Below are 17,500 nucleotides of genomic sequence, written 5' to 3'. Positions count from 1 at the left end.
TGTTGGGAAAAGAAAAGAAAAGAAAAGAAAAGAAAAAGAAAAGAAAAGAAAAGAAAAGAAAAGAAAAGAAAAGAAAAGAAAAGAAAAGAAAAGAAAAGAAAAAAGAAAAGAAAAAAAAATGCAAAAGGTAAATTTTTAGTCTAAACATTTTTTTTTTCCTTATCCAGTGCGACGTGTGCCTGTGCTGGCAGCATGGGGCATGCTACAACATCCTTAGTGAAGAGCAGGTGCCAGACAAGTACATTTGTTCTCTCTGTGATCACCCACGCCTTGAAAGATCATCACATAAGTTCAGGCATCATCAGGACTGGGTCAAAGAAGGTCGTTTGCCTAGGTCAGTTGCTCATTTTCTCTGTCTCTCTGTCTCTTTCTCTCTTTATTTCTCTCTCTCTTTCTCTCTCTCTTTCTCTCTCTCTTTCTCTTTCCCTCTTTCTCTTTCTCTCTTTCTCTTATTCTCTTTATCTTTCTCTCTTTCTCTTTCTCTCTTTCTCTCTTTCTCTCTTTCTTTCTTTCTTTCTTTCTTTCTTTCTCTCTCTCTCTCTCTCTCTCTCTCTCTCTCTCTCTCTCTCTCTGTCACTGTCACTGTCTCCGTCCGTCCGTCCGTCCCTCCCTCCCTCCCTCCCTCCGTCCCTCCCTCCCTCTCTCTCTCTCTCTCTCTCTCTCTCTCTCTCTCTCTCCTCTCTCTCTCTCTCTCTCTCTCTCTCTCTCTCTCTCTCTCTCTCTCTCTCTCTCTCTCTCTCTCTCTCTCTCTCTCTCTCTCTCTCTCTCTCTCTCTCTCTCTCTCTCTCTCTCTCTCTCTCTCTGTCTGTCTGTCTGTCTTATAATATATGTTGTAGTTTCATTTTCTGTATTTGAAATGTTAATATTCAATGTCCTACTGTTAGTGCCTCATAAAAGGTTAAGTAAAATCTTAACAACAGCTATTATAATAATTCAAATATAAGTGTACAATAACTAGAACAACAACCATAATACCACTTTCTTTCTTTGCAGATTCTCTTTCTCACGCACTCGCGGAGATGCTCGACTGGAGACCTGTGTGAGGAGAGGGCATGAGCTGACTGCCAATGTGTTGCAGTTATCGCAGGTTCTTCACTCACTGAGGCTCAAGTTGCATATTGCAAAGTATGAATGCTAATTTTTTTTTTATAGACTCTTAGTTTTGTATATTGTATTTGTAATTAATGGACATATATTTCTCTCTCTCTCTCTCTCTCTCTCTCTCTTTCTCTCTCTCTCTCTTTATTTCTTTCTAAGGTGTCTCCTAGAATGGTGCTTCACTGTTTGGGCTTTTTGGCATTTCAGGGAGGCAGATCATCCTAAATTTGTGATGTGGCACAAAAAGTGGATTGAGAAGAAAGAGGGAAATGGTCAGGGAGAGAAAGCAGGGACATCATCTGACCCAGAGACCATTGGTCCCTTGCCAGCTGACCTGATGGACATTGTGGGTCCAGATGGACCGAGCCTAAACCCTCCACCCCTGGGCAGTTCTGTCATACCTGATGAGACTCTCAACGAGGGCATTGCCACCCCTGTGGGAATGAGTCAAGCTGGTATGCCCAATCCTCCAAACACAAGCACCTCAATGGAACTGGCGCTAACACCCACTCCAGCTTCTGGTGTGTGGGGGATACCTGGAGACATGCCGAGTGTTCAGCAGATAGCAGACCAGACTTTTGAGAGTGCTGTTCCATCCACTGAGTTCTCCAAGAAGGTTCCAGCAAGTGATGTTGCAGAGATAGAAGGGGAGACAATACCAGGTGCCAACCAGAACATAAAGGAAGATGTTGGGGGGAGTAAGACTGAGGATTTGGACACTTCGGAGAGTCAGGCAAGCTCAACTGAGGCAACACGGGAAGTCACTGATACAAGCAAAGAGGGATGTCCTCCTGATACTTCAGAAATTTCGTCTGCAGTCTCTGCAGAAGAAAAGACAGGCAAGGAGGAGAATAAAGAACAAAAGATGACCAAAGAACAGATGGAAACAGTTGATGCTTCAGATAACTCGAAAGCTAACATTACCAACAAGCATTCAGAAGTTTCCAAAAAGGCTTCATCAGAGACCAGTTCTGACCAGATACCAACCAAAACTCAGTCTGAGCCTCCCACAATATCGAAAGAGGAAGGAGAGACTGAAGCTTCAGAGGATACCAGGAAGAACTTGAGTTCAGAAGTGATTCCTGAAGGTGGACCAACAAGTGAGTCTCTCACTACTGACAAAAGGAAAGAGACTCATGATCAAAGAGAAGGTACTGATTCAGCACAGGAAACATGCACTCCAGAAGAAGAAAAGCAAGGGGAAGAGATTAGAAGCAAAGAGGCTAAGAATTCAACAAAGGAGGAAAATGAAGAAGACCCTGAGGCTAACAAGAGTCAAAAGGATGAAGCAGGAGACAAAAAGGACACAGAGATTGCAGAAACAAAGCCATCTGGAGACACCAAGGGGACTGAGAGTGAAGAAACAATAGAAAAAGAGATGACACAAAACCTTGGAGATATTGAGCTCCCCCAAGAAGAGGACATAGTTGCTGCTGATCTGCCACAGACTGAGGAAATTGATGCCCCAGGGGATGTCCTAGATGATGATGATGAAGCCCAGCTGGATGATGGAGATGATCTTGCTGCAGCTCTGCTGTCCTCGCAGACAGAACTGGAACAACTAGTAACACAGGCTAGTTCTGCCTTGTCTCCTCATGTATCGACACCCAGTCTGGAGCCACAAGGTACGTTAGCAATCCTGATATCGTGTTACATGGAATAATTTAATGAAGAGGATATTTTCTAAAGATTTAGGGGCAAGATTTATGAATGGAAAGTGTATAGAATAATATTAACCTGAAACCTTTGCAGTTGTGGCTCCCATTATCCCTGAGGCTGAGAGGATTGAACCTGTGAACTGTAAGTTGAACCTCTTGGAACACGTGCAGGTCATGCAGAGCAACATAACCAAAAGGTTTGATGAGATTGAAAAACAGCTTGAAGGTTAGTTGTGCAAGATAGTTTCTTCGTTATCCTTAATGGACATTTCTGTAATTTTACTTGCAGATTCACCAGCCACCTCTTTATCCACACTAAACCAAACTCATATGATATCAGTAAAAATAGATATCATTTTTAGTCAGTTTGTAATCATTACCATGTATTTTTGTTAAGGGAAATCATTGTTTTGCTCATCAATGGATATTGTGTGGTTACTTTTAGCTGTTCCATATAGGGTCAGACCGGCTATGATTATGATATAACACTAATATCATTCTTGTTTTATTGGATGCCATGGGGAGTAATGGGTTTTGTAAGCTTTCTCTTAGCTACAAATATCATAACTTATATTACTTTTTACCTGTTAGAACAAGAGGATCAGGATCTTGTGTAAAAGAGTAGCCATAACTGTCTGATCTGATTCAAGTTTATACTGCCAATTTCAGTGCTGGAAGCGGAGATGGGGCTCTCAGGTGACACGGGAAATGATGACTGCGAAGAGGAAAGTGAAGAACGGGATCCTGCGACGCTGCAAGCCAGAGCGCTCGTCAAGCTCATTCTCAATGACATCAACACAGTGAAAAAGATTGCTGAATTCACCCACTAGGGTACAAAGTAATATATTATTATGTGACAGACCTCAGTGATTTTGATCTCAGTGCAAAGATTTGTTTGTGAATACTGTAGTGATACAGTGATGAAGCCATTCTAGACTAACCCAAGATACTGAATTTCAGTATTGTATGGTGGGAAATTTGACAAATAGAAAACTTTGGTTGTTGTGTATTTTTCTTTCCCGTGCAAATGAAATGAATAGAAATTTCTATTACATGCAAGAAAATGCATTTTGCATCTGTGAAGACTGTAAAGCTCATAGATGCCAAAACTAGTTAATAAAAGTGATATTGACAAACTTTATCTCTAAAGAGGGGATATCACATAGAAAGGAAATACAGTTCATGTGTACTAGGAAAGAAATGAAAAGTACTAATAAACCAATTAAAAAAGTGAGATAAGGTACATTATTGATAAGGTAATTTTATCTTTTATTAAAACAATTCATAACACAGTGAATGTGTGCTAAACTTCAGATGCTGAAGGAAAGTGTTTTATTTCAAAAACATTAGGCAGTGTGTAACTGGCAGCGGTGAGCTCGTGTGGTAACTACATTAGAAATCAAAAGTGATTTTGTGGTAAGAACCACAAACTAAGTGTTCCTCAGAACAGGACTCATCCTGTTGTTAAACTGTGGGAAATATTAAATATCCAAATGTATTTATATGTGCTTCCCATAAACAGTCATGGGAACTTGTGAGATAAAAAATTCATTTGCAGCCTCATTTCTGACAAAAATAGAAAAGTTATTCAGACTGACAGTATGATATTCTATATAAAAATAAGAGTGAAATGACTCTTTTGCAGTACATTCATACAATAAGTATAAACATAGAGAGGGCTTATGGGAGGTGTCACACGTGCATGAAAAAGTATTTCTGGAAGAATGTAGTAACTAGATGACAGTGCAATTAGCAGAGTGTATAGTGAATGATTAACTAAAGAATATATATTAAGCTATTATATAAATTTGAAAATTACCTCAATTGCCATTATGGCAAGCAAGTTCTATTTTGAACTTGCACTTGACTAATACCGGCCTTTACGATAGAGGAGTTTATGGTCAGTGTTTGATGTAAAAGTGAATCACAAGAAACTGACTCCTAGTAGTTCTTTTTAGATATGTAATCCATTTGCAGATGCAATGTGGAATTTGTGATGCATTTGTATTTTTCTTCAGTTCTTTATATGTAAATATGATACCTATAGTAATGGTTAAGTAACGTCTGAATTTATTGTTTAGTTTCATTTACACTTGTCTGAATTCATCAAATTTTCTGATATGTTCAAGATGTTTAGCTGTGTTTTCACAAGTGCTGGAATCATGGCTACTACAGTTATATTGTTCATTAATGTAAGTAATAAAGGAAATATAATAGCAAAATTAGATGGTTATCTTAATATATGCTAAAGTCTTGTTTTCACACAATAGGATGCAGTTGGCTTCCTTGAATATGTTTTATAAATTAATTATTGCTTACTTACATGGCCACTAAATAGATACCACAGAATACTTTGTATTTTGAGAAATTATTGTGGACTTTTAGAAAATTGAAAGAAGTGAATTGTCTTCAATACATGTACATATAAATTCCTATGAAATTTGTAAAAATTAATCCTCAGTACTATGTTTCTGGAAAATTAAACAAATGAATAGCTGTTTTTTTGTATTTTGTATATGTATGTACTGTATACAAGATGCTGTATATTATGATATCAAGGAAATTAGCGAATGATCTCTGTATCATTGATAGTACATGTCTCTCAGTTTTTTCCCTGTGTGTTTTTTGACACATCGTAGGTCTTGCTGATGCCTTGCTCTGTAAATTATTACTCTGAAGTCCAAGAAGATGTATGATGATTATGAGTACCACACTTTCTGTGCAAAGTTATTCAAGTACAATTGATTTGATATAAGAAATAGAATTTAGTTGTATATTTGTCATAGTAAAAAATATACCCCAAAATTATATATTTGTTTTTCTCTTTCTGTCCTGAGAAGTTTCCTTAATAAGTGTGTAATAATTTTGTATTGGAATTTTATTTTCAATTTTCTGTTATGAGATGGTTAGTAAAGGAAGGCTTTAAGTGCCATTTCAGAGAAAAATGCAACCTACCCCTTGAGAAGTCAAGTGCAATTTCCCTGTTGGTTAACAAAATAAATCTACAGTCTGTAATATGGTCAAAATTCCCACACAATCTGTGGCTTTCTTAGAATAAGGAAGGGAACAATGCTCATATCATTTGAAAGTGGTTCCTTGGTTCTTCTCTTACTAAGGTCCTTATATTGTCTCATCTGCAAAGGGGACTCTTTATGGTAACTTTTCAAAATAATTCGCTTGGTTGGAGTTTGAAGATTTCATCGCAAAAGATATAGAAATGTGCAGTTCCTTTCAGATTTGCTGGTTATGATTTTCTCACTTTCCCTATTAAAGGCTGTCAGCAAATATTGCATTAATTAAAGTGGTTTCTACCCTTATTTATGTACTTAAGGAATAAATGCACTAAGAGTCTATTTAGACAAGTAGGATATTTTACCTTTGCATTCAGCTATGATCCAATAGATGTTTAGTTTATGTATATATATATATATATATATATATATATATATATATATATATATATATATATATATATATATATATATATATATATTTTTTTTTTTTTTTTTTTTTTTTTTTTTTTTTTTTTTTTTTTTTACTTTGCTTTCATATGTTCTCTATTAAGAAATAAGCTGGTCAATTCAGTTTTATTGCTTTACATTGTTTTATCTTCTGCTTTCTTATCTTGTAAACTGTTGGGGATAACATAGAGCAAATATACTACATAGTTATAACCAATGAGCTTCAAGAAAAGAGAGTCCCTTCAAGGTTTTATTTCTTTCGGTGCTGGATTTGCAATGGGCCACGGTGAAAATGTTGCATCGGTGCCATAGCATATTATTCTAAATTTAGTTTCACTTCATTTGCAATGGTTCTGAGAAAATTCTGTTTTGAATGTATTCAGTGCAACCAATTGCTTTACATGTTATTAGTTAAATAGGGTTAGTCTGTTCGGTAGTCTGTTAGTGCAATATTATTGTTAATATCATTCTCATTATCATCATCATGATCATCATCATTATCATCATCATCATCATCATCATCATCATCATCATCATCATCATCATCATCATCATCATCATCATCATCATCATCATCATCATCATCATCATCATCATCATCATCATCATCATCAATAATAATAATAATAATATTAATAATAATAATAATAATAATAATAATAATAATAATAATATATTATTATTATTATTATTATTATTATTATTATTATATCATCAATATTATGATCATCACTAGAGGTGGGATGGGAGAAAGTGAGAGAGAGAGAGAGAGAGAGAGAGAGAGAGAGAGAGAGAGAGAGAGAGAGAGAGAGAGAGAGAGAGAGAGAGAGAGAGAGAGAGAGAAAGGGACAGAGACAGAAAGAGGAGAGAGTGAGTGAGTGAGTGAGTGAGTGAGTGAGTGAGTGAGTGAGTGAGTGAGTGAGTGAGTGAGGAGTATGTGATTGAGTGAGAGAGAGAGAGAAAGAAAGAAGAGAGAGAGAGAGAGAGAGAGAGAGAGAGAGAGAGAGAGAGAGAGAGAGAGAGAGAGAGAGAGAGAGAGAGAGAGAGAGAGAGAGAGAGAGAGAGAGAGAGAGAGTTTTATTGGTTCTTCTCCAGGACTATTAGGAGAATTCTATAAATGCTGGAAGGAGACCAGTGAAACTCATCGTAAACGTTATGCCTTTATTGACGATAAAAGCGATGTCTGAGGAGCCAGCAGAGTCCTTGGGAACGGGTGCTAGCGTTATGCCAGATGGACGTATGAACGAATGAATGAATGAAAGAATGAATGAATGAAGGCGTGAGGCTTTAAGGACATGGTGGAGGCAGCTTCACCTAGAGCGATGAGCTTCGGGCTCTCGACATTTACACGTCCTTTTAAGTGTCATCCGGAGACAGCTTCAACTGCAGCGGCGTCCATCGTCGACCCTGTTCCTGAGACACTGGGTGCCATGCTATTTCTCATTGGCAGTTTCTGGACGTGACACTTTAATCGATATACTGAGATAGTGCACAGGAGGGTGAAGGTAGTAGGTCGAGGAAGAAGGATCAACCGATAATCAATACTCTTGATGTTTTTTTCTCCTTTTTTTATATTAGCATTAAATTAAATAATCTAATAGCGAAATGGTCGTGGCAGCGTGCAAGGACCTATTAGCTCGACCCATGAACACTTCGGGGTATGAAAAGGCGAGGAGAGTAAGGACAGAAAAGTGTACAAAATCCTACTGGTCGAAGTCAGTGACCTTCCGAGTAGGCAGGAGGCGGTTGTGATTGAGGCAGACACGGAACAGACTGATCCGTGATTTTACTCTGTTTTTTCTCTTCCTCTCTGTGCATCCTATACGCTTTGAGGTAACACGCCCCGAACATGAGTACAAGGAGAAACATGCCTACCAAATTAACATACACCGGGTAGTAGAAGTCAAATTGCTGGCCTGCGATCTGAGGTCTCAACGCACGCACGACTCGCAACGCAGGGATAGTGACGTTGGCTGTCGGCAAGGTCAGGAGCGAAGGTTTAATCGGGACGGCGGTCGAGTGAATATCCTCGACGAAGAACTTGGTGGCCGGAATGTGTAAAGACAGAAAATCCAGCTCGCAGTGATGGGGCAAGACGAAGGTTCCCTGTAAGCTCATGTCTGGTGAGTTGTCCTCGCAGATGATGGTGGCGAAAGTCGAGCGGTAGAAATAAAGCAACGTCACCTCCGGAAGACTTAGGACGAAAGGCGTTACTTCTGCTTCGATGACGTCAAAATAACAAATGGAAGGGATACGACTACCTGTCACAAGGGCAAAAGCACAGGAGTGTTCGTGCTGCAGAGGCAGAGGCCGTGAATAACATACGTGCATATTCTGCGCAGGTTTTGAACAGGTGTTTAGGTAGTCCGTAGGAGGGTAGGATATAGACCGTCCATGCAGTACCCTAAAGATGAGCGTGTGATCTGTATGGACAACGTAATGAGAATTGTTTGTCTTATGTGGGAAAGGGTGTATCCGGAAAGCTTTGAAAACAATTGAAGGACGCAATGGAATCATAATCGATAAGCTGGTAGAAGTGACGAAAGATTTCAGGCTTGCGTAAAAGCGATTGTGTTGCTTTAAAGGGAAAAGAGGACTGAGAGAGTAATACGACATGTTCCGAAGAACCGGGTGCAAATCGTCAAGAGAAATCAGATTAGGCACCACCTCACCATAAATTGCGCTACCAAGAGCATGCGCCAAATCATTTACAATTTCTGTGACCCTGTTGACAGCGATTTGATAAGAAAGAAGCTCAAAAGTTAAGAGCGTGACATCAGACGTCTCATTTGCAGTTCCGACAAGAGAAACGATTTCACTTTTGACAGCAGTAAAAGCTGAAACTAATTCCTGAATGGCTTGCGTAAGGGCGCCGCCGTCGTCGACTTCCGCGGACGAGTCGAAAATGTGAACGACAGATACGCTTTTCCTGTATTCCTGGAGGTCGGACGGAAGGACGCCGTCTAGGAATCCGAAAAGACCGTGCGCCACGAAGGAATCCAAACTCGAGGTGGTCAAGGAGAGTGTCTGATTAAAAAGATGAATGCGTTGAGGGTCATGAGAAGGATCAAGAGTGAGGCTTCTTTGGAGAGAAGTTATCTGGTCTCTATGATGCGCCATGAGTTCCAAGGCGCTGCGGAGGCGCGATAGGGAGAAACGGACCTCGGCGTGGCTGGTTACCGGATACACGAGACCGAGATTCTCAACCACCGCCCCAGGTGCGGATCTCAGGTGACGCGGCAGTCGTTGCGAGGATCCTCCAGCGAGGAATGTCACGAGGACCAGCGCAGCCAACGTCCTGGAAGAGAGAAACACGTCAGTGGCCATTCGATGTAGTTCATGTTCTGTCGCCGCTAACCAACAAGAAAATGGAAATAAATAACTGAGCTACTGTGAGAGGAATACGCAGTCAAGTGGAAGTGATGAAATGTATCAGTACAATGCGACTCAATACATCATCACCATTACATTATTAAAAATCTATGATACAATTCTACGGATATTTTCGTCACATTTAAGGCAAGAATCCTTCATATCAGTCGCTACAATAATACACAACAATTAGAGGAAATGACCCCTGTATGAAGAAGGGGATGACAGAACTATTGACGTTACCATACCGCCCAAGCCAGTCCAGAAATCCTATGACAAAGATGTACAGTATCAACACCTACATATCCGTACAGCTTTCCCCTCTGTGCAATGTATATGCAAGATATTAGAAATTCCAAATTGATTCATTCCCCATATTCATGACACAGAAAGCTTGGGAAATCTTAATGCTAGACATTCTACATGCGGAGAAAGTCACTGCAATGAAAATGGCGAGGAGTTAAAAAAAAAAAAATTGTGAACAGCAGATCTATAACAATACATGATACAGACAGGTAAATTCGTGTGGCAGGATGCAGGCTAGATTATGCAACTGGAAGGAATCAGGAGTAGACCTTGCAACAGAGCTAATCAGTAACCATTTTGCAACAGTAACGAGATACACAGCTGATAATTGTCAAACCGTAAAAAATAAGCTTTAAAAAAATCTCTTATTCATTGCTATCTTGAACATTCCTACAGTGAACAAAATTTTCCTCGAATTTATGGTATATATCAGTATATGTATATATACGTAAGATAAGTATATGTATATATAAGAATGTATAAGTATATGTATATATAAGTATGTATAAGTATAAGTGTATATAAGTATGTATAAGTATATGTGTATATAAGTATGTATAAATATATAAGTATATGTATATATAAGTATGTATAAGAATAAGTAAAATAAGTATATGTAAGTATCCGTATATATATAAATATAAGTAAAAAATTATATATTAGTATAAACATATATAAGTATATATAAGAATAAGTTATATAAGTATAAGTATATACATAAGTATAAGATATATAAGTATACGTATACATAAGTATAAGTATATACAAGTAAAAGTATACAAAAGTAAAAGTATACAAAAGTAAAAGTATATACAAGTAAATGTATATACACGTATAAGAATATACAAGGATAAGTATATACAAGTATAAGTATATATAAGTATAAGTATATATAAGTACTTGTATAGCCCTTGGCCCAAGCCGCGCCGGTTCCCACGGGCAAGGGGTCAGCGCAGGTGGCTGTAACGAGCTGACCTTATTTCTCCGGACCTTGCCCCTGCTTCCTTCCGCGGAGGTCACGACCCACCGATCGGGCTGACGAGGGAAAGGGGTATCCCGGACCGGGGTCAAGTATGCGTGGTTCTTACATCGCCCAGCTTGATAATATCACTTTTTTACCTCTAGTGTTCTCAGGCAAAGAGCGAACCCAAAAAAGCGAGAACGGGGAAATGAGTTCGGTGAAACGGAGTAAGGGTGAGCGAACGAGGATCTAGTCAGGGAATAGCGCGACCCGGGGTAAAAAAAAAAAAAGATTCTATTTAACTTAAATTAGAGGTGTATGATTATTTCGCAATCCCAGTGCATTCAGTATTAATGCTGAATGCACTGAACACCCTACACACTATTAAATGACGGCGTTTTATAGAACAAAAAGGCAAGAACATTCACCGCAAACAGGCAAAAATCTCGTACACAGCTGCGCCCGCAATTCCTTCCCAAACATAACAAAGTAGGACCAGTTATCAATATAAATCAAATCAAATTGGCTTTATTACACACTCATAGAGGAAGAAAAACAAGGAAAAGGAAGATCAGTAATGTACTTACATCGGAATTGTAGACAGAGGAGGGCCCATTTAGAATTCTGTGATGATCCGGGCGGCCAGACGCGAGAGCACAGGGCGCCGATCGGCTACCGATATAAAAATCCTCTAAAGGCCTCTTTGGAGAATTCGATAAGGTCTACAAGCGATCAGTAAAACCCAGCGTGGTCGTTTTGTTTTCTTGACGGGGGAAAGGAGGTTTTAGAGCCACAGGAAATGGGTGAAGACTTTGGAAAAGGTGGGAGGTGGGAGTTAGCGTGTTCTCACGGAAGAGGTCGGACTAAGTTTGAGATCGGATGACCTACCTTGGTCAAGACCGGGGGGGGGGGGGGACGCGTGTGATCTCTGTGCATATGTGGTGGACGCCATCTTTTAACTGGCCGCATGGGATAGGGATTATATATATATATATATATATATATATATATATATATATATATATATATATATATATATATATATATCTTTCTGTCTATGTTTCCTGTGTTTGCCAGTGTGTGTTTGCCTGTCTTTTCCTCTTTATGTCTGCCTGCGTGGCTCTCTCTTTCGCTTTCGCTCTCGTTTCCCCCTCTCCACCTTCCTCTCGCTTTCCCTTACCTCTCTCTCTTACTCTCTCTCCCCCTTCACCCTCTCTCGTAATTATTGTAAACAGAGTACAAAATATGATGCTATCATAATCTTTAATATTGCATGCGTATCCACCAGATACCGCATAATTAACTTGTACTCTGTTCTAGGCAATTTTGTCATAGACACCTTAAAAATTCGAAATTCGCGCTCTGAAATCCACTTTGACCTCACTTCAGTGCACCAAACCTACCCCCATGTGACCTCTCCTTTAATCTTTTGGAGTTTAATAGCCCTGAAAATGTTTTTGCTTTTTTCAATAAAACATATCCTAATACCTAATACCAGTACGTGATGTAAAAGAGAATGCTACACTCATATATCAGTCAAACAACTAATATATCATTTCATACATAAGCATTAGCATTATAATGTAAAAGAAGTTGAAATCTATAAACTGTGATATCTCTGAGAAACAAAGAAGACATAAAGCTTTTTTCAACTCTGAACGAGGTCAGTGAATAATAATAAAAAAACATTTATCTTTGTTAATCATTAATAACTACGTTTATTTTGTAAAACAAAAAAACTATAGACTGCATTTGCGTAAGCGTGTGTGTGTATTATATATATATATATATATATATATATATATATATATATATATATATATATATATATATATATATATGTATGTATGTATGTGTGTGTGTGTGTGTGTGTGTGTGTGTGTGTGTGTGTGTGTGTGTGTGTGTGTGTGTGTGTGTGTGTGTGTGAATATTTTTCAATCAAGCAAAGAATATTTCTATTTAATAGAATTTCCTCTGCAGATACAGTATACTCTGTACGAATAAATTAAAATCTGGGGTTCGGACGAGCTGACTGAACCCTCACGTCGACTCGATTCGCGCTCCGGTGGAAACAAAAGGGGCAGATCGCTGAGGCACACCAACGGAGACGCACCCTACTGCAGCTGAGGGCCGAGTTGAGAATAAGGATAAGTCCGATATACGAAGCTTAGCTTCGCCCGGGCTATGCCATGAGGGGAACCCGGCCTGTGTCGACTAATGCCGACTCGCTCACGTCTGTCAACTGGTGCTGACTCGGCTGAACCGAGTCCTTACCCGCCGTGGTGCCCAGCCACAGCAGTAACCTCCGGGCGACAATTGCAACTTCTCGCGCCTGGGCGGGGCGCGAACCGCCGACCCCTCGGATGAGAGGCACGTTACCACTGTACTAGCCCGGAGGCTCCGAGTTGAGGGGCGTGGGCGTCCTTTTAACTATTCCTGGTGTGGCGATCCAGTTCAAATATAGTAATTTGACAGTATAATTCATTTCTGGAAATTTTGTAGGGATTTCGGCGTCGTTTGATGTTTCAGCGTTGTTAGAAACGAACCGGCCTTGGTTCTTGTGATAATTTATTTATCTTTTGTTTTTGTAGGAATTTCCGGCGTTTTTAGGGGCATGCGGTTCGGTAGGGATTCTGGCGTTGTTAGATAATCTTGATAACAATTTATATTGAATTCCTTTTGTATATATATTTTTTTCTCGATATATTGTCTTAATATTAAAGGAAGTTTGTTTTGCTGCCTATATTATTTTCATCATTGTTATTGTTGTTTTGTCTCCTATACATATTGAAATAAAACAACAAATGGATTATTTTCACATATGTTTGACCTCAAAGCCTCAGACCTGAAGACATCCTTTGATTCAAAAGAACCAAACGATTCACACACACACACATATATATATATATATATATATATATATATATATATATATATATATATATATATATATATATATATATATATTAATTTCTAAGCCATTATGATTTGGTTCCAGACTTTAAAGTTATTTCTGTTCTTACGGTGAATGACTTAAACATTTGAGATCTTTCTATTTTTAGTAACAATGGCAGTATAATTACTTCCCATTAACATTTCTTCCCGGTTCTTGATCTGCAATGCTATTTACTGAAATACTGACGCTGGCTTTATCCATGTTACTGTATTGGCTTACAAAAAATATAGAGCATTGTCTTGGGTACATAAAGCAAAAAAAATATCAAAATATTTATTTAAAAATAATTCTCTCCATGAAAAAGTCTTTCAACACCTATAGTACATCTACAGTGCACCGTAGGAATGGTTGTTTTTCAAAGGGTTTTTCTCAAGGGAATTGTGACAGAGGATGGTAAGCATAGATTTTAAATCATGAAAATTTTGTGCGTGCGTATGCATGTGCGTCTTTTCACTGACTCTGTCTATCATGACAAATAATAATTCTTTGTCAGTGTTTTCCTCGACAGCGAAAAAAACTAGGCATTTAGGAAGCAACGAAGACAACCTGTCGTAACAAACCAATGAGAGAGAGAGAGAGAGAGAGAGAGAGAGAGAGAGAGAGAGAGAGAGAGAGAGAGAGAGAGAGAGAGAGAGAGAGAGAGAGAGAGAGAGAGAGAGAGAGAGGAAGAGGGAGAGAGGGAGGAAAAAAAAGGCTCCAGCATCACAGTACTGATGGATCAGGAAGAATGATTCACCATTTAGGAAGCTTGGACTCACGTAAACGCTAGTGAATGCAGCAATGTAGACTTAGTACGAGTAAGGCTATTCGAGATTCGAACCGAGAGGTTCCGGATAAGAGATTCGTGATAAGGGATCTGGAATAAGAGATCCGGGATAAGTGATTGGGATAAGAGATTCGGGATATGGGATTGGGGATGAATCGAATGACATAGGAGTAACACAATAGGAAAAGTCAGCGACGATCGAGGACTGAAGGAAGGTCAGAGATGAAGAGGAGAAAAAGGGGAGAGAGAGAGAAAAAAGGAGAGAAAGAAGAGGAAGTGAGAGACAAGAAGAGGGTTCACTGGAAGGGATGGGACCGAGATGAAAAGAAAAATAAGAAAGAATGAACGAAAGCATCCCGTGAGAGAGAAAAAAAAATGAGAGGGTTAAGTGAGTGACAGAAAAGAAATGGGAATGGCAGGAAGAAGACGACGACGAAGTGCTAGTGAAAAGAAAAGGAGATAAGGAAGAACCGGAAGTGAAAAGAGAATGGAAAAAGTAAGACAACAATCGCCCGAGGAATCCGCAACGGACACCATCAATAACTTGTCACTGGATCTCCTCGCCGTCTCTAAGTTTTTAATATGGGAAACATTAGCCATAACTCGGGGGGGAAATAAGAACAGCCCGGTTTCCCTAAAACTTCGATCTTCTACAACCTCTTGGAAAGAATGGAAACAGAATGGCACCAATACTGATAACCGTGATTATCAAACTGTATGCTATACGATTAACACCTGGCCGTGGAAAGCCCTGGAGTGTTGCTGCAACAGCGCCTCCATCAGGTCAAGGAGCTGCTTCTCCTCCTGGTTCTCCTTCTGCCCTACTCCATCCACCTCCTTCTGGTCTGTCGAAGGAGCTTGACTTCTACGACCGGTTGGGTTCCTTAGAAGGATAGTGACGCTTGCTCCGTGTCCTTGGAAGGTCTGCCTGACGTCCTCCTGAAGGGCGGGAATGTCGAGCGACCGGGGGAAGGACCCGGGCGCCTCCTCCGCTTTAGCCTTGCCCTCCGCCAGCGACAGGATAAGAATCAGACACGAGGAGGAGCCCAGCCCTTGCTTCAGCTCCTCCAGATGGGTGCGAAGGCTAAGGGGACGTCCTCGAAGGGAAGTCACCGCCACCACCGCGACCGAGGTCCTTCCCCCGGCGTCGCTGGAGAGGCGCTGAAGATCCTGGAGGCTGCGATAACACCGGTGGCTCGAGGAGTGCGAGCGGAAGTGGGGTTCGAGGAGTCCAATCACTCGGGTACACTCCGCGCCGCATGCGAGCCTCCAACCGCCGTCGGTGCCTCCGTCAGAGTCGTTATCTGAGGCCCAGGACGCCAGGAAAGGTACCCCGGCCCTTGTGCTCCTCCCGGCGTCTTTAGTAGCGAGTTCGGCTCTCCCTGCTCCCGTGGGCGTGATTCCCAGGGCGTCGACGGGTGGAGGGGCGCCGCAGAGAACGGCGACGTGGCGCGTGTGGCGTGGCAGGACGGCCCGTGCCACCTCAAGGTCGCGCGCCTCCGTCACCTGTTCGTGGAAGGGCGAAAAAAATATGAACTAGGCTTATAATGGGTTTCAACATACACGTATAAAAACTAAATTGAATATGTAAAATCAGTCAGTAGTAGATGAACGTGTAGAATCAGTAGTTAAATACATGCGCTCAGACAAACCATAGTCAAGATATATAGAATCAACTTGAGCAAATTAAGGTGTAAATCAACGAGAAGAAATAATATATATTAAAATAATATATAAAATAAATTCATAATAAATGTAAACAAACACTTCACAGTGAAATAAAATGCAGAATCACCTCTGAGTAAATAAATCTGCAAAAAAAAAAAAATAATAATAATAATAACAAGAACAGAATATCTCTCTTTAATCTATAGTAAATTATGTCTAGAGCCCTTCAACGGTAAGGGTTGAAACTCAATCAATGCTTTTATTAACAATTAATCGCTTACAGAAAGAAAAGGGCCGTAGAATAGCATGAACTCATCACAGTGCCTTACACTGTCTTCTAATACCACGTAAATACCTTACACTCCTATATAATAACGTATTTTACTCGCAAATACCATAACCATGTTTTGCCTTCAAATACCATCTAATAAGGTATAATACCATATCCAGCCTTCTAATGCCATATAATACCGTACACCACCAAATAATGCTTTATAATGCCATATCTATGCTTACGTACTTTCCACAGGTCGGGTGTTCCAGGCACTAGAGCGGCTCTCACTCCTGTGTGCTTCAGTGCCAGGGCCAGGCACTCAGTCCCGTGCTCTAGTTCCTCGTCGCTACAGCTGGGCGAGATGTTTTATCATCAGTAAAATCAAAGTCATTCATTAAAAGAGGAAGGCAAAGGATGGGAATCTACCATGAAGTTAATACGAAGTTGAAGTATTTCGATTATAAAGTTTTTTTTTCTGACAATGAATATGCTATTTAATAAACTGAATAAGGCAGTTCATCTTGCCAAAACACGTCCAAATACAACCATTCGACTAATTCTCAAACATACATTTTCCTCATTGTTTTTTTTTTTCATTCACAGAGTTGCCATCCCAGGCACCTCGTCCCCAGCCCCCTTCAGAGCCACGCCCCCTCACCTGCCGTAGGCCTGCGCGATGACGGCGAAGCGGAACGCCTGCGGCATCTCCGAATTCCGGAAGTCGCTCCTCACCAGACTCTCCTGCAGGACCTCCATCCCCGCGGCGCCGTGCTCCAGCAGGGGGCCGGGGCGCAGCACCGTGGACACGAGAGGCCGTACCGCGCCCGCCGCCCCTCGCTCCGCCGCCGCCGCCACGACCCGCCGGAGGGTGGCGAGGGGCACGAGGGGGCGCACGCCGTCGTGGACCACCACCACCTCCGGAGGGTCCTCGGCCAGCGCGGTCAGGCCGACGCGGATGGAGCGGTGGCGGGTGCGGCAGC

At 40.6% G+C, this 17,500-nt stretch overlaps 3 protein-coding genes across 10 annotated transcripts in view; 1 reads left to right on the top strand and 2 right to left on the bottom strand.

Annotated features, from left to right (window-relative positions):
* LOC119596129 overlaps positions 1-5,566 on the top strand; it is a 31,916-nt gene extending 26,350 nt beyond the window's left edge. For all 6 annotated transcript variants that reach the window (XM_037945281.1, XM_037945278.1, XM_037945280.1 and 3 more), the window contains 5 exons: positions 168-334; positions 994-1,125; positions 1,306-2,723; positions 2,851-2,982; positions 3,426-5,566. In XM_037945281.1, the coding sequence (XP_037801209.1) occupies positions 168-334; positions 994-1,125; positions 1,306-2,723; positions 2,851-2,982; positions 3,426-3,586 (2,010 nt within the window). In that variant the 3' untranslated portion in view covers positions 3,587-5,566. The remainder of the gene's footprint in view (positions 1-167; positions 335-993; positions 1,126-1,305; positions 2,724-2,850; positions 2,983-3,425) is intronic.
* A 1,798-nt stretch (positions 5,567-7,364) lies between these two features.
* On the bottom strand, positions 7,365-10,151 carry LOC119596288. Its single transcript, XM_037945456.1, has one exon. It carries the CDS (start codon positions 9,542-9,544, stop codon positions 7,934-7,936), a length of 1,611 nt encoding a protein of 536 aa, XP_037801384.1. The 5' UTR covers positions 9,545-10,151; the 3' UTR covers positions 7,365-7,933.
* A 3,920-nt stretch (positions 10,152-14,071) lies between these two features.
* LOC119596023 (D-ribitol-5-phosphate cytidylyltransferase-like) overlaps positions 14,072-17,500 on the bottom strand; it is a 15,538-nt gene continuing 12,109 nt past the window's right edge. For all 3 annotated transcript variants that reach the window (XM_037945119.1, XM_037945117.1, XM_037945118.1), the window contains 3 exons: positions 17,179-17,500; positions 16,767-16,872; positions 14,072-16,084 (listed from right to left, as the gene is read on the bottom strand). The exon at positions 17,179-17,500 is cut by the window's right edge and continues 1 nt beyond it. In XM_037945119.1, coding sequence (XP_037801047.1) covers positions 15,299-16,084; positions 16,767-16,872; positions 17,179-17,500 — 1,214 coding nt within the window. In that variant the 3' untranslated portion in view covers positions 14,072-15,298. The remainder of the gene's footprint in view (positions 16,085-16,766; positions 16,873-17,178) is intronic.

The sequence above is a fragment of the Penaeus monodon genome, chromosome 37, assembly GCF_015228065.2.
Source record: "Penaeus monodon isolate SGIC_2016 chromosome 37, NSTDA_Pmon_1, whole genome shotgun sequence".
NCBI classification, from domain to species: domain Eukaryota; kingdom Metazoa; phylum Arthropoda; class Malacostraca; order Decapoda; family Penaeidae; genus Penaeus; species Penaeus monodon.
Note: the sequence above shows the minus strand (reverse complement) of the source record. Positions and strands in the feature narration are given on the sequence as shown.

Coding starts and splice junctions, on each gene's coding strand:
- LOC119596288 (XM_037945456.1), bottom strand. CDS start 9,544: ATGGCCACTGACGTGTTTCTCTCTTCCAGGACGTTGGCTGCGCTGGTC.